General features: G+C 49.0%; 1 protein-coding gene across 1 annotated transcript in view; it reads left to right on the top strand.

Annotated features, from left to right (window-relative positions):
- LOC144791007 (putative cation-transporting ATPase 13A4) overlaps positions 1–5436 on the top strand; it is a 331299-nt gene extending 325863 nt beyond the window's left edge. Inside the window, exon 30 of the mRNA XM_078665633.1 lies at positions 4306–5436. Coding sequence (XP_078521759.1) covers positions 4306–4569 — 264 coding nt within the window. The 3' untranslated portion in view covers positions 4570–5436. The remainder of the gene's footprint in view (positions 1–4305) is intronic.
- Positions 5437–15011: the final 9575 nt, after the last annotated feature.

The raw sequence follows: 15011 nt of genomic DNA, 5'->3' as shown, positions 1-15011 counted from the left end.
ACCCTCCTCCCACCCTCTGACAGCCACTACCCACTGGCCACATTGACAAACACTGCCCACCTCATATCCTCTCACATCCACTGCCAACCTCTTATCCTCCGACAACCACTCCCAACCCCTACCATCTGACAACCACTGCCCACCTCACATCCTCTGACAACCACTACCAACCCCTACCATCTGAAAACCACTGACCACCTCCTATCCTCTGACAACCACTGCCCACCCTCCTACCACCCACTGGAAACCACTGCCCACCTTCTACTCTTTGACAACAGCTGCCCACCTTGTACCCTCTGATAACCACTGCCCACTCCTATCCTCTTACAATCACTGCCCACCTTCCACCTTCCAACAACAATGCCCGCCTCCCACCCTCTGACACTCTCTGCCCACCTCCCACCCACTTAAACAGCTGCTCACCTCCTACCCTGTAACAAATGCTGCCCACCTCCTACCCTCTGACAACACTGCTCACCTCCCACCGTCTGACAGCACTGCCCACCTTCTATACTCTGACAACCGCTGCCTACCTCCCATTGCCCTCCTCCCACCCCCTGACAACCAATGCCCACCTCCTATCCTACGACACCACTGCCCAACTCTGACACTCACTGCCCACCTCATATTCTCTCATAGCCACTGCCAACCTCCTACCCTCTGACAACAAACTGAGAACCACTGCCAACCTCTTATCCTCTGACAACCACTGCCCACTCCTATCCTGTAACAACTGCCCACCTTCTGCAACCACTGCACATACCCTTTTCCTCTTATACTCACTGCCCACCTCCCACCCTCTTACAACCACTGCCCACCTCACATGTTGTAACAACCACTGCCCATATCCTACCCTCTGACACCTACTGCCCACTTCCCATCTTCTGACAACCACTGCCCACTTCCCACCTTCCGACAACCACTGCCCGCCTCCTATCCTCCAACAACTACTCCTCTCCTCCCTTTCTCTGACAACCACTGCCCACCTCCCACCCTCTGAGAATCAATGCCCAGCCCCACCCTCTTACAACCACTGCCCACCTCACATGCTCGGACAATCACTGCCCACCTCCTGCCCTGCTGACAACTACTGCCTACCTCCCACCCTCTGAAACCCACAGCCCACTTCCCCCCCTTATTACAACCACTGCCCACCTCCCACCTTGTGACAATGACTGGCCACTTCCCACCATTAGACAACCACTGCCAGCCTCCTATCCTCCAACAACCACTCCTTCCCCTCCTATTCTCCAACAACCTCTGCCCACCTTCCACCCTCTGACAACCACTCCCCATCTCCTACTCTGACAACCACTGCCCACCTCCCATCCTCTGACAACAACTGACCACCTCCCGTCCTCTGACAACCAATACCCACCTCCTACCCTCTGACAACCACTGCCCACCTCCCCATTCCCACCTCCCATCCTCTGACAACCACTGCCCCCTTTGACACCCATTGCCCACCTCCTACCCTCTGACAACCACTGCCCACCTCCTATGCTTGGACAAGCCCACCTCCTATCCTCAGACAAGCCCACTTCTGACAACCACTGCACACCACCCAATTCCCACCTCCCATCCTCGGACAACCATTGCCCCTCTCTGACACCCACTTCCCACCGCCTACCCTCTGACACCCACTGCCCACCTCCTACCCTCTGTCAACCACTGCCCACCTCCTATCCTTGGACAAGCCCACCTCCCACCCTCTGACAACCACTTCCCACCCCCCATTCCCACCTCCTACCATCTGATACACACTACCCACCTCCTATCCTCCAACAACCACTGTTCACCTCCTACCCTCTGACAACCACTACCCATCTCATATCCTTTGACAACCACCACCCCTTCCCACCTTCCAACAACCACTGCCCACCTCCTTTTCTCCAACATCCACTGCCCACCTCCTACCCTCTGAGAATCACTGCCCACCTCCCACCCTCTTACAACCACTGCCCACCTCACATGCTGTAACAAGCTCTGCCCACCTCACATGCTGTAACAACCACTGCCCATATCCTACCCTCTGACACCTACTGCCCACTTCCCACCTTCCAACAACCATTGGCCGCCTCCTATCCTCCAACAACTACTCCTCTCCTCCTTTTCTCTGACAACCACTGCCCACCTCCCACCTTCTGAGAATCACTGCCCAGCCCCACCCTCTTACAACCACTGCCCACCTCACATGCTCGGACAATCACTTCCCACCTCCTGCCCTTCTGACAATTACTGCCTACCTCCCACCCTCTGAAACCCACAGCCCACTTCCTCCCCTTATTACAACCACTGCCCACCTTCCACCTTCTGACAACAACTGCCACTTCCCACCATTAGACAACCACTACCAGCCTCCTATCCTCCAACAACCACTCCTTGCCTCCTATTCTCCAACAACCACTGCCCACCTCCTATCCTCAGACAAGCCCACCTCCCACCCTCTGACAACCACTGCCCACCTCCCCATTCCCACCTCCTACCCTCTGACAACCACTGCCTACCTCCTATCCTCAGACAAGCCCATCTCCCACCCTCTCACAACCACTGCCCACCTCCCCATTCCCACCTCCTACCCTCTGACAACCACTGCCTACCTCCTATCCTTAGACAAGCCCATCTCCCACCCTCTCACAACCACTGCCCACCTCCCCATTCCCACCTCCTACCCTCTGACAACCACTGCCTACCTCCTATCCTCAGACAAGCCCACCTCTGACAACCTCTGCCCACCTCCTACCCTCAAACAACCACTGCTTACCTCCTATCCTCAGACAACCACTGCCACCTCCTACCCTCAGACAACCACTGCCCACTACCTACCCTCTGACAACCACTGCCCAACTCCTATCCTTTGACAACTGCTGCCCACCTCCTACCCTCAAACAACCACTTCCACCTCTACCCTCTGACAACCACTGACAACCTCCTATCCTCTGACAACTACTGCCCACATCCTACCCTCTGGCAGCCATTACCCACCCTCTACCATCTGGGAACCACAGGCCACCTCCTACCCTTTGACACTCACTTCCCACCTCCTACCATCTGGCACCCACTTCCTACCCTCTGACACCCACCGGCCACCCTTAACCCTCTTAAGCAGTTCTGTCATATGTGTAAGCTAGAGACACAGCATCATTGCCCCCCCCCCCCAGCCCCTATTGAGCTTGAAAAGATGTACTCCTGGACACAGGTCTATTTTCTACATCAATGCCTGGGGTGTCTTTCCAGCATATTTTACTCCAGCAGAGGCAGGGGAAAAAAATTGGCCTTCCTCCTTCCCAGATCCATCCACTGTGTACAACGCAGGAAAAGCCCCTCATTCCGCCAGATGTTCCTGCATCTGTGTCCTTCTTCCGTCCCAGAGGCTCCCACCCTGAACCATCCAGGGTAAGCCCCTCATTCCACCCAATGTTCGTACATCTGTATCCTTCCTCCTCCCAGATGCTCCCACCCAGGGCCTCAGGGTAAGGATCTCATTCCTCCTAATTTTCCCTTACCACCCGAACACCAGCCTGGCAGAAGAATACTTTGGGTAGTCTATTAGCAGATGGTTCACAAATGATCACTTCCCAGATCTACAGATGCTCTTTCCTAACCCAGGCTTCTCTTACCTGATCTCACAGGCTAACTTGAGGGTCGCACTTCACTCTGCTTCTACCAATGTCCACACAGTGTGGCAAAATGGTTGTCACACATCTGTGATCTGAGACTGTGCAAACAAATGGGGGACCACTACCAGCAGTTAAATTAGAAGTGCTCCTGATATGATGCGATTTTTCTCCCAAGCTGTCACGGTAGAGTGTTTCAATTCTGCACAAGACAGAAAACTTGAAGATATTGCAGGTGACAATGGTGAGACAACCGAATCCTTAAATTGGGAAGAAAGCTTATAACCATTTTCTGTACATCCTGTTTGCTCACAGTTTAGATGATGGTGAAGAACAGAGAGGGGGTGGATGAGATTTGTTCCATTTCCCACCAAGTCCTGTCCCTGCCCACAGCTGGGATATCTGAAGAGCTCCCTAAGTGAGAAGGCGGTGGAGAGCAGGGGGGAGTCACAGGGACATTATATGGATCTGGGTGTCATGCAGGGGGTAGTGGTGAAGGGTCCATTTTGAGACCAGTCTTGTTTTAGTGTTCATATGGTCATTGTTTTCTGGACAGCTGCAGCATCACAAATCTATGTTGTAATTGCCTTAAGCTGCTTCCTGCATTCAGATCATTAGAGCTCAGACCAATAAACAGTTTCAGCAAGAGACTCTGCCTCTAACACATCACAATGTGTCCTATTTGCAGGATGTGATCCTCGACAACCGGAAACTCTGGCAGTGGCTGAAAAGGGTTTTCAGGGTGAAGCCAGGCAGTAACTACAAAAAGATGCGCATTTCTTTGGAAGCCGATCCTGAGTGGCCACCGGTGAAGACAGTAGAGTATGCAGACCCCAGCAGCAAGGACGTCAACTGCAACATGGAGGTCCACAGCAACCCGGTCTTCAACAACGACGAGACAACCAAAGCCCGAGGGTGGAACCACCACCCAGCAACCAAAGCCCAAGGCTGAAACCACCACCCAGCAACCAAAGCCCAAGGCTGGAACCACCACCTGGCAACTAAAGCCCAAGGCTGGAACCACCACCCAGCAACCAAAGCCCAAGGCTGGAACCACCACCACCCAGCAACCAAAGCCCAAGGCTGGAACCAACAACCAAAGCCCAAGGCTGGAACCACCAACCAAAGCCCATGGCTGGAACCACCACCTAACAACCAACGTCCGAGGCTGGAACCACCACCCAGCAACCAAAGACCAAGGCTGGAACCAGCAACCAATGCCCATGGCTGGAACCACCACCCAACAACCAAAGACAAAGACTGGAACCACCACCCAACAACCAAAGACAAAGGCTGGAACCACCACCCAGCAACCAAAGCTGGAACCACCACCCAGCAACCAAAGCCAGAGGTGGAACCACCACCCAGAAACCAAAGCCAGAGATGGAACCACCACCAAGCAACCAAAGCCAGAGGTGGAACCACCACCAAGCAACCAAAGCCAGAGGTGGAACCATCACCCAACAACGAAAGCCCAAGGCTGGAGCCAATACCCAACAACCAAAGCCCAAGGCTGGAACCACCAACCAAAGCCCAAGGCTGGAACCACCACCTAACTACAACCCACAGTGTAGGCGTGTGCTTTTCTGCATTTTAACACAAGCTACATGGTGGACAATGTTTTTGTTTTGGTGACTGTTGAAGGAGTAAACAACAAATGTGATGCAGCAATGCAGACCTTTGCACAGACAGAATATAGTTTGCCCAGCACGTGTATTGTAGATCAGATTTACTATTTTATTCTTGTACATTACAGTGGGCTCATAGATAATTCCTTGAGTATTCAACGCAGGATTAAAGGAATAATTTTAATATTCAATTTGAATCAGAATTTTAAATAATGTTTTATTAATGTTCATCTTTGATCTGAGTTAGGTCAACTATGTGTCATGGGTGGATCTTGGGCACAAGTAATCATCTGGTATATTGAGTTCTGTTTGTGTGATTTTTTAATCTACTGAGAAGGGAGAACTTTGCTTCACAGAAGCAGCTTCTTGTTTGTATTTCACCGGTGATTGATGGCCTGAGCTCTGCAAGCCGGTGCTTCTATTTTATGAATTTCTCATTTTGTCAGATCGGCCACCATAGTATGAAGATAATTAAAAAATGTCTAAACACACATTGACTGAATTTGTGCGACTACCCAGCCTACGGAGGGGCTGCAGTGTCCCTGACAATATCTTCGGTCCAACGACCGACAACTCATGTGAAAGGGCCGGTGTCATCTCTAGTCCATCCAGAAGCATGGCCCTGGGACTGGTAGGGTTTCATTGGCCAGTGGACTTCCATAATGGTGCTTCCATAAAATCAAGTGGCTAAGTATCTCAATGCCGTGGTGGTCATACATTTTAGCTACCTGGTCAACCACTCTTTTTGTACGTCTCTATGCTAGAGTTGTGATGGACATGTTGATACAGCCTTCCTTACTCTACTAAACTAGTACTATGGCCTTGGACAAGCTGCAGACATCACAATGACCCACTGTAGTGGAACTGCTGGAAGTTTCCATCTGCGTAGACACTCCTGCATAACTTGACCTTCTTTTCCCAACATTACTCGGTGTGCCGCTGGTCATAGCTTGGGGTTGTTCACATGGGTAGAGCACAGAATCACAGCTGTGGTCTAATGTTTAATCCTAGACCTGGGCGGAGTTTGTGGAGTTAACTCGGCGAAGTGAGAAAAAACTCCACCTCGCTCAGTGGAGTTCCGCATGCGACAGAGCGTGGTAAGCCATGCTGCTCACGTTGATTTTTAGCACTGGGTGTTTGTTCTGCGCTGTAAAATAAACTCGAAAAGCCACTCGAGGAGATGATCTACTTGAGCAGCAGCTTCCTCAACACTAGCAGTGGCGACCTGCCATGACTGCCCGCATGGAGAAATGGCCTAGCATGGAAGTTTCCTCACTTGCGCTGGCCAACTTAACATTGGCTAGCCACAAGATAGAAAAAAACTCTACTCCGCTATGTAGAGTTTTTGGAAACCCTGTGCTCTACATGGATTGGGAAAGACCCTGCAAACTCTGCGAGCAGAGCGGAGTTTACCGCGCAGGCCTAATAATAATAAGAGCCCGCGTGGCAGCAAGACTCACTGAAGATATAAAGCTCTGATAACAACTGCCCCATAACCCACTATGAAGGTCCCTATTCATCCACATGAAGGCGGAGTCAACTCAGCAGGATTATAGCCTGTGACGTGAAAGTTAAAGGGGCATAGGGAATTTTTCCCGCTAAAGCGGCGATAATTTTATCTCCCTATTACCTAGCTGTGGCTAACACCAGTTAGCGACAGCTAGTAGAAGATAGCGACCATCTTGGGGCCCACTTTGCATGTCAGCGATATTTATCGCTAATGACATGCAAAGTGGGCGTGCCAAGATGTTAGCGACTGGAAACAGTCGCTAACATCGCTATCTCCTATTACCTACAAAGGCGTACTTTTGGAAATATTTGCGCTATGCGCGATTATCTCCAAAAGCTAACGTCTGCCAAGAGCAGTTCTTAGCCATGTTATCCAATGGGAGGTGGATAACATGGCTAAGAGCATTTGCTCGGTAATGCATGAATATCGCGGACTTTTCAGCGATATTCATGCATTTCGGCCGATTTTCATCGCTTTGGAGATAAACCTTGATAATTGCAAGGTTTCTAAGCGATAAAAATAGGCGAAGCACGGCGATATAAATATAGCCGCTAACCAAGCTTAGCGATAATTATCGCTTATTCTTGGTAATATGCCCCACAGTTCTCTACGGCAAACACAGGTACCTGTAAATACGTGAAAGGGTGCCAAGGCCTTTTCTGCCTATGGTTTATTCTGAAAGGGTTAACAATAATCAGATGTTTTATATCAGCTAAGAACAGAGTGTGAGAGATAAAGAGGAAGTTTGTGCCAAACACTTAGAACGGAGACCCTGTCGAACTGTATCCCCTTGTAGTGCTAAAGGCTTTTGGGAGACACTTTTCGCCTTCTTTCATGGCTTACATGCCTGCCAGCCAACACGGATGAGGATAGCAGACACTGCGGTCCTACTGAACATAGGTTCCATGTTCAGACAAGGTAAGAGGGCGTGAACCATCTTTGAAACTCGAATTAGACCCCTTCTTTGGTGCTAAGATCACTTCAGTTAGCCAAATAAACGATGGTGGGATTGTAAATACCGACATGAAAAAGGTTTAGGGCCAGATGTAGGTAAATTTTATTTTACCACCTCTTAAATACCGCATCATACCGACTCGGTATTTAAGAAGTGGTAAAATAAAAGTACCGAGATGTAGGTAAATGCAGATGTGCATTTACCGATTCGGAAACAATCGGTATTTACCGATGCGGTAAATACCGACCGGTAAATGCCCATGCATTCGTATGGGCTTTGAAGCCCATAGGATTGATTGGGCATTTACCGGTCGGTATGTACCGCATCGGTAAATACCGATTGACACAAGGGTGCAGGGGGTGTCACTTTGACACCCTCTGGCACCCCCAAAAGAGGCTCGGGTGCCATGTGGCAGGCATACCTGCCCTAAGGGCAGGTCTGCCTGTCATATGGCACAGGTGTGCATGCACACATGTGCAAACACACCAGAATCGGTATTTTACCATCAAATAGTATTTGATGGTAAAATACCGATTTTTTAATGCTTGTGGGACTCAGAAGAGTCCCACCTACATATCAATTTTCCCTATTCCGTAAACATACCGACTCGGTATTTTACATAATCGGTAAATTTACCTATCGGTAAATTTACCGAGTCTGTAAAATACAGGGCCCTACATCTCAAATTGCATTTACCGGTCGGTAACGGCCGAATTCGGCTGTTACCGACCGGTAAATGCCTACCTACATCTGGCCCTCAGACTTTTAGCAATATGTCACAATACTCTCTGCTGCTCAAGCATCTGGTGAATGTTGCTGGCACTGTATTGCTTGTATCCATAGCAGTTTATTTTCATATTCTATGCACTAGGAAAGATTTAAGGGTTTTGATTTTAAAAATAAATCTTTATACTGTTTCACTGGCTACTTAGTGGGCTTGAGTGTCTCTTTCCATAACGAACGGGTGTTTATTTTCCGCTAATTCTCCCTGTGACATTTCATAGGAGTGATCGTTGCCTGAAACGCGTCTCTCAGATATTTCTAAGTGGGGTGCAGGGTGGTTTAAGTCCAGTTGCCTTTCCTTCTCAGGGTGGGCACATCGACATGGTCCTTAGTGGCAGGGGTCTACAAAGCCTATCCATCTGCCATGTTCTGGAAAAAAAATCCAGAAAACACGTCCCTGACACCCATCCCAGTCAGTCCAGTACTCACAGGTCCATTAGAAATGTCTGAAATCTACTTAGTACAATCTGCAATCTGGCTACAACTTTCTGAAGCCATCACAGCTGTCTCAAACAGAATCACACTCTGCAGCCAGCCATCTTGTTGGGGGTGAACACGCCTCTCACCTGATGCTGGATGTGAACCCCCTACTCTGAGTGCCAAAGCACTACCCTGATGATGGCGAAAGGCTACTTCCTTTACCAGGAGTTAAGAAGCACAAGCGCGGTGGTGGCAGCATGCCGTGTAGTGGTCAATAGGAGTGAACAGGCCTTTCACCTGTGTCACTGGAGTGAGACCTACAGGGCCACACATGGAGAGATCTGGGGCTGCGGGGATATTTACAAACATTGTGGTGCAAATCACCTCGCTGCGCTGCCTTCATCACAGGGAAATGACAAGAACGCACCATATTTATCCAATACGGCACATTCCTGTGCTCTCCCAACGCAGGCGCCCTTGCACCAGGGTATAAGGGTATCTGTGCTGTAGGCAGGATTGTTTTTGTGCAGGAAGGGGCACCTCCACTCCTTTAAATTAAGCTTTAAACCTTATAATGTCTAAGATCCCCCACCCTTCTGCTGGCTTCAGAGCCTTGGCATTGCAAACGGCAATGTTTCAAAGTGTTGGCATCTGAATGAATGAATGAATGTTTGGTATTTGTAAAGCGCTAACAGCTACCTCAAGGGGGCGTCCCGGTGCAGCTCAAAGAAGAAGAACATCGGTGCAGCCAGTGTGCTCAAATGAGGGAGAAAAGGCCGTTGTTTGATCCTTGTCCACTGATGGGCTGTGGATCGGGGCTCGGACATTAGGAGATACCGAGGACAACAAAGGACCGGTCTCTCACCAGAGGCCGGATACAAGGGCAGCCCCCGGAGAGTCCGCATGGAGGGCCATGATGGTAGCCAAGCGAAGAATAAAACGGGGGACAGATTTACAAGCCCCTTGCGCCTCTTTTACGCCGCCTTTGCGTCACTTTTATGACACGGCGGCGCAAAGCCTGCGCCATGCTGCGGGGTATTTACGTGATGCATCTGGGAGATGCGTCTTGTTGTAAAGCCCTGCGCCACATGTAGGCGTTCCGGCCTCCAGCAATGCGCCGCCTTTACGACAGGGGATGCGACACGCATCTGCCCATTTGCTCGCCACGGAGCGCCGCATTGTGAATGCAGCGCATCAGTGGTGCCGCACGGGTGGGCAGATGCATCGCAACTCTTCTGGCGCATCCCTGTTGATTAGCAGAGATGCGCCAGAAGTAGTAAATCTGTCCCCGTGAATCCAGAGGCGCCCTGTATGGAGGCGCGACAGAGGCGCCCTGTATGGAGGCGCGACAGAGGCGCCCTGTATGGAGGAGCGACAGAGGCACCTTGTATTGAGGCGTGACTAGAGGCGCCCTGTATGGAGGCATGACGGAGGCGTCCTGTATGGAGGTGCCGTATATGGTGGCTCGATGTAGGCGCCCTGTATGAGGCGATCTCTATGGAGGCTTGACCGAGGCGCCCTGTATGGAGGCTCTTACCTTCTGCCAGAAAGGGCCGAACAGCAACGTCAGTGGGAGGCAAACTGGAATCAACACAGTGCCAGAAATAACTTCCCAAAAGGCTCCCACTTGGTCTTTTTATCATTGTTTGGGTCTCGCTGGAAAAGCATCCGTAAGGATGCATCCAGCTAGAGACCAGTAGCGATCACTGTGGGAGGAATGACGGACCAGAGGGTGCCCGAGCATTTTCTCTCCTGGATTCGTGTGCGCGAACGCGCACGTCGCGTCCGCGTCCCGCGCCGTACACATCGACTCGCTCACACACACCCCCCCTTCCCCACAGTCACACACACGCACTCCAAGACACATACACACACACACACACACACACGTGCACACACACGCACACACACACACACACACATACACAGGCCGCCCCCCCCCGCGCGCGCGCGCATGTACATGCTTCCCCCCCCCGCCCGCCCGCAGCTCAGCAACGCACTCACCGGCTCTCCTCAGCTGCAGGGCCCGGCAGCAGGACTCTTCTTCCCTCGTTAGGCACCGGGGCGCAGGGTAGGCTCCTGCCTGCTCCGGTGCACGGCTCCAATCGCGGCTCTTCCGTGGGAGGCGGGGTAGGCTCCCGCCCTCCTACTTCCTGTTTCCTGTTGTCGCGCCGGCCTGCCTGACTTCCTGGTCGCAGGCCGGCAGAGTAACGAGGATGTTTTGCGGTATTTATTTTTTATTTAATTATGCATTTTTATATAGCGCAGACTTTACCCGAAGGCGGTATTTATTTATTTATGTATTTTTATATAGCGCGGACTTTACCCAAAGGCGGTATTTATTTATTCATATATTTATGCATTTTTATATAGCGCGGACTTTACCCGAGGGCGGTATTTATTTATTCATGTATTTAAGCATTTTTATAAAGCGCGGACTTTACCCGAAGGCGTCGGAGGCTTCACAACAGGAACAGAAATGAAACATAATAAGAAACATTACAAAAGAACAGGTTGCAAAAACATACGTTACTTACATAAGGTAATAGTGACAATTGTGAGCAAACAAAATATATGAGGTAGTCAAAAGTGCACCAGAGGAAATGAAAGTGACAAGTGTGCAGTTATAAGAGAAAACAGAGTATGATTAGAGGTATAGTCCTGCAATAAGTGCTAGACACTCAGGCTCAGGAACAAGCGTTACATGGGCAAAGGTGGCACTTGTGCAAGTATCAAAGGTAGCCCGGAATACAGTACCACTGTGATCACAAAATTCTTAAGCACCCTGCAACACTGGGGATTTACAGGAATCCAAACACCAGCGTAAAGTACTCGAACAACAATAACGTCTGTCTTATAAATGTCACAAAAAAATGTTAATATTTCACTTCTGTTCTTGGATTTCCGTGAAAATACAACACATATTGCATTGCAAATGCTATAGGTGTCACATTTGTGAAAGTTAAAACTATTGGCATTGTAAATGACAAAGCTATTACTTTAGCTATTACTATAGCTATGTTCACAACCAACACATAAATAAAAAAAATGTAATTCGCAATACCAATGGCTCAAACTTTCCTAATGCGAGACCTATTGCATTGCAAATGCTTGTTTTATTAATGTAGCAGAAAAAAAAGTAGAAAACAGAAACTCACTTGTTTGTCCTTGGCACATAAATTATTTAAGAAACTACAAATCCTGATTAAAAATGCGCAATCAAACACCCAGGTTATTTATAATAATAAAAAAAAAACACTACGGAAGCAGAAAATCACATACACAGAGAGAAAGTGTACACATGTCAATGAAGTTAAAATAAGCCAACGGGGCCAAGTGAGGTAAAGTGAGACTTCATTCAATAGAGCCACAAATCAAAAATAAAACCAATATACAAACTATGAACAGAGGCACCGAAAGGAGGCGCTACAGCTCCAACTGAGCAGAGCAGAGCTCCAGAAACCTGAGCAGAATGAAGCACAAAAAATAAAAAAAGAACCCCACTGACCAGTAACGTCAGCCCATTTATATTGTTTCAAACCTGCACGTTATATGAAAAAAGCGACATTTTTAAATACATAACATTCAGTCAGCAGAGGATGTAGAAAACAAGATGTTAGATGTAAAAATAAAGGCAGTTGTACCTGGTTCTGTCTGCACACGTGTATGATTAAGATACAGTCCCACACATTACTTACAGTTATTTATTATTTATATAATCTTTCCTCCAAAAGTAAAATATCTACTTTAAGATACATGGCATGAATTCATGTCAGCTTCACATTGTTCTTCCTGAAGGTTTTGTGGTGAAGGAAACTTCACACATTAGACAATGAACCCCTCCACTCCTGCCAGCAGGCGGCAGCCTCGAGCCTTGCAATGCTACATCATTATTTCACAATATCTTTCTGTTTCACTGAGAAAGACGTTTATTGTCGTGCGCATTATAGAGAGGCCTAGAGTTAGCAATACAGACAGAATGTCACGTACATGTTTAATTTGTTCCTCACTCAGACTCAGGTAGGGGTAGAGGGGCTGGTGTTAAACTACCCCCCCCCCCCACAATGGAGAACCTTTAAAGCGGTCTCTCCGCCTGCAGGCTAAGCGTCCCGCAGACGCGTGCATGCGTGGCGTTGACCCGCAGACGCGTGCATGCGTGGCGTTGACCCGCAGACGCGTGCATGCGTGGCGTTGACCCGCAGACGCGTGCATGCGTGGCGTTGACCCGCAGACGCGTGCATGCGTTGCGTTGACCCGCAGACGCGTGCATGCGTGGCGTTGACAGGCGTGGGGTGATTGCTTTTGAAGCATCGTATCTGATATGATCAATTCATTAAGAATGAGAAGACAAGCTCCCCGCTGGGTTAGCGGTCTGTCACATTAACGAGGCAATACAGAAGGGGATGATGGACGGAGCGTTTGAGCAAATCAAACACTCACCCCCAGTCAACTGATCTGGGTTTAATCCATCACCATTCTTTAGCTCACTCTGCCACCCCAGTTCAGACATGGCCATATGCAATCAGTCTGACCCTGTGACTCATGGGAACAGTCCAGCCTGAACTGCCAAGCCATGTCTTCCCAGGACCGGTTTCTGATTCATAATCCTCATCAGCCAGGCTATCTTGAATCCAGTGGCCAAGTGAGCAAGGGACTCACGTCTGAGCATAACCTGCCAACTTAGGGCGAACAAAGCGATACAAAAGGGGATGATGGACGGAGCGTTTGAGCAAATGAAAGACTCACCCACTCAGTTGCATTTGTCACCCGAGCAAAAAAATGATGGATTTAGGCCCAGATCTCTGTACTGGGGTGAATGTATGACATTGTTCTGCATTCTGTCCATCACCTGTTGTTTTTGCATTTGTCACCCCGAGTGGTCTGGGTATGCTCAGACGTGAGTCCCATGCTCTCCACACCACTGGAGTCAAGCTATCCTGGCTGAAGACGGCTGATAGCCAGAAACCGGTCCTAGGATGCTTGATTCCGGTCCAGGGAAGGCATGGCTTGGCAGTTCGGGCTGGACTGTTCCCATGAGGCACAGGGTAAAGGCTGATTTGCATATGGCCATGTCTGAACTGGGGTGGTGTGGCGAGCAAAAAATGATGGATTTAGGCCCAGATCTCAGTACTGGGGTGAATGTATGACATTGTTCTGCATTCTGTCCATCAACTGTTCTTTTTGCATTTGTCACATTAACGAGGCTTTTGCTTAGTTCAGTAACTCTTTTAACCATTGTTTCTATTTAACATATAGGTGCAGTCCCTTTCCAAGCCTTTCCAATCTTGGACTCTCTGTTATATGTATGTGGTTGAAACCCAGGTGTTTGGGGGAACATTTATCAAATAATCACGCAGTGCTGCAAGCCTCCTTTCTGCACCGCGTGATACAGAAAGGGCAGCAAAGCGCCATATTTAACGCTATCCGGTGCATTCCTGACATTTCCCAGTGCAGGCACACATTTGCTGCCGAGCGCCAGCGCAGTCACCCTTTAGCACCATGGGTTCTTTACCAGCCACGCAGGAAGCCTTGTGTGGCTTGGTAATTCTCATTCTACATTTTGAGTCGTCTTGCGTGGTGCAAGGGCGATGCAAGACCTTGATAAATTTGGCCCCAAGAGTGTCTATTGAACTATTCTTGCCACACGCCTGAGGCAGTTGTTCTCCTCCCTGGAAATGACGTGACCGGCACGGCAAACTTTACTCTTAAAACCAGCAAAATAAAAGGACAACTGAAACAAATTGTCATATTGCTAATCCTAAAAAACATATGTCTTGTGTGTGTGTATATATATGTGTGTGTGTGTATATATATATATATATATATATATATATATATATTTTTTTTTTTTTATTATTATTTTGCTGGTAAACCACAAGCCCCTGTCCAATCTACCAGTCCTCACCAGATTTCTGGAATCAACAGACCCATTACAATTTAGGGACCAGACACGCTCCACCGCAGGTTCATTAAAAGGTTGAGTGGGCGATATATTGTTTTGGCCCCACTTCATAATTCTTTTTGTTTTACACAAACTCCCAAAGCAGGAGTGAATATATGTTAAACAATCATGGACCCTGATGCACAGGGTGTGTTGC

This window comes from Lissotriton helveticus, chromosome 11, assembly GCF_964261635.1.
Source record: "Lissotriton helveticus chromosome 11, aLisHel1.1, whole genome shotgun sequence".
Taxonomy (NCBI): Eukaryota; Metazoa; Chordata; class Amphibia; order Caudata; family Salamandridae; genus Lissotriton; species Lissotriton helveticus.
Note: the sequence above shows the minus strand (reverse complement) of the source record. Positions and strands in the feature narration are given on the sequence as shown.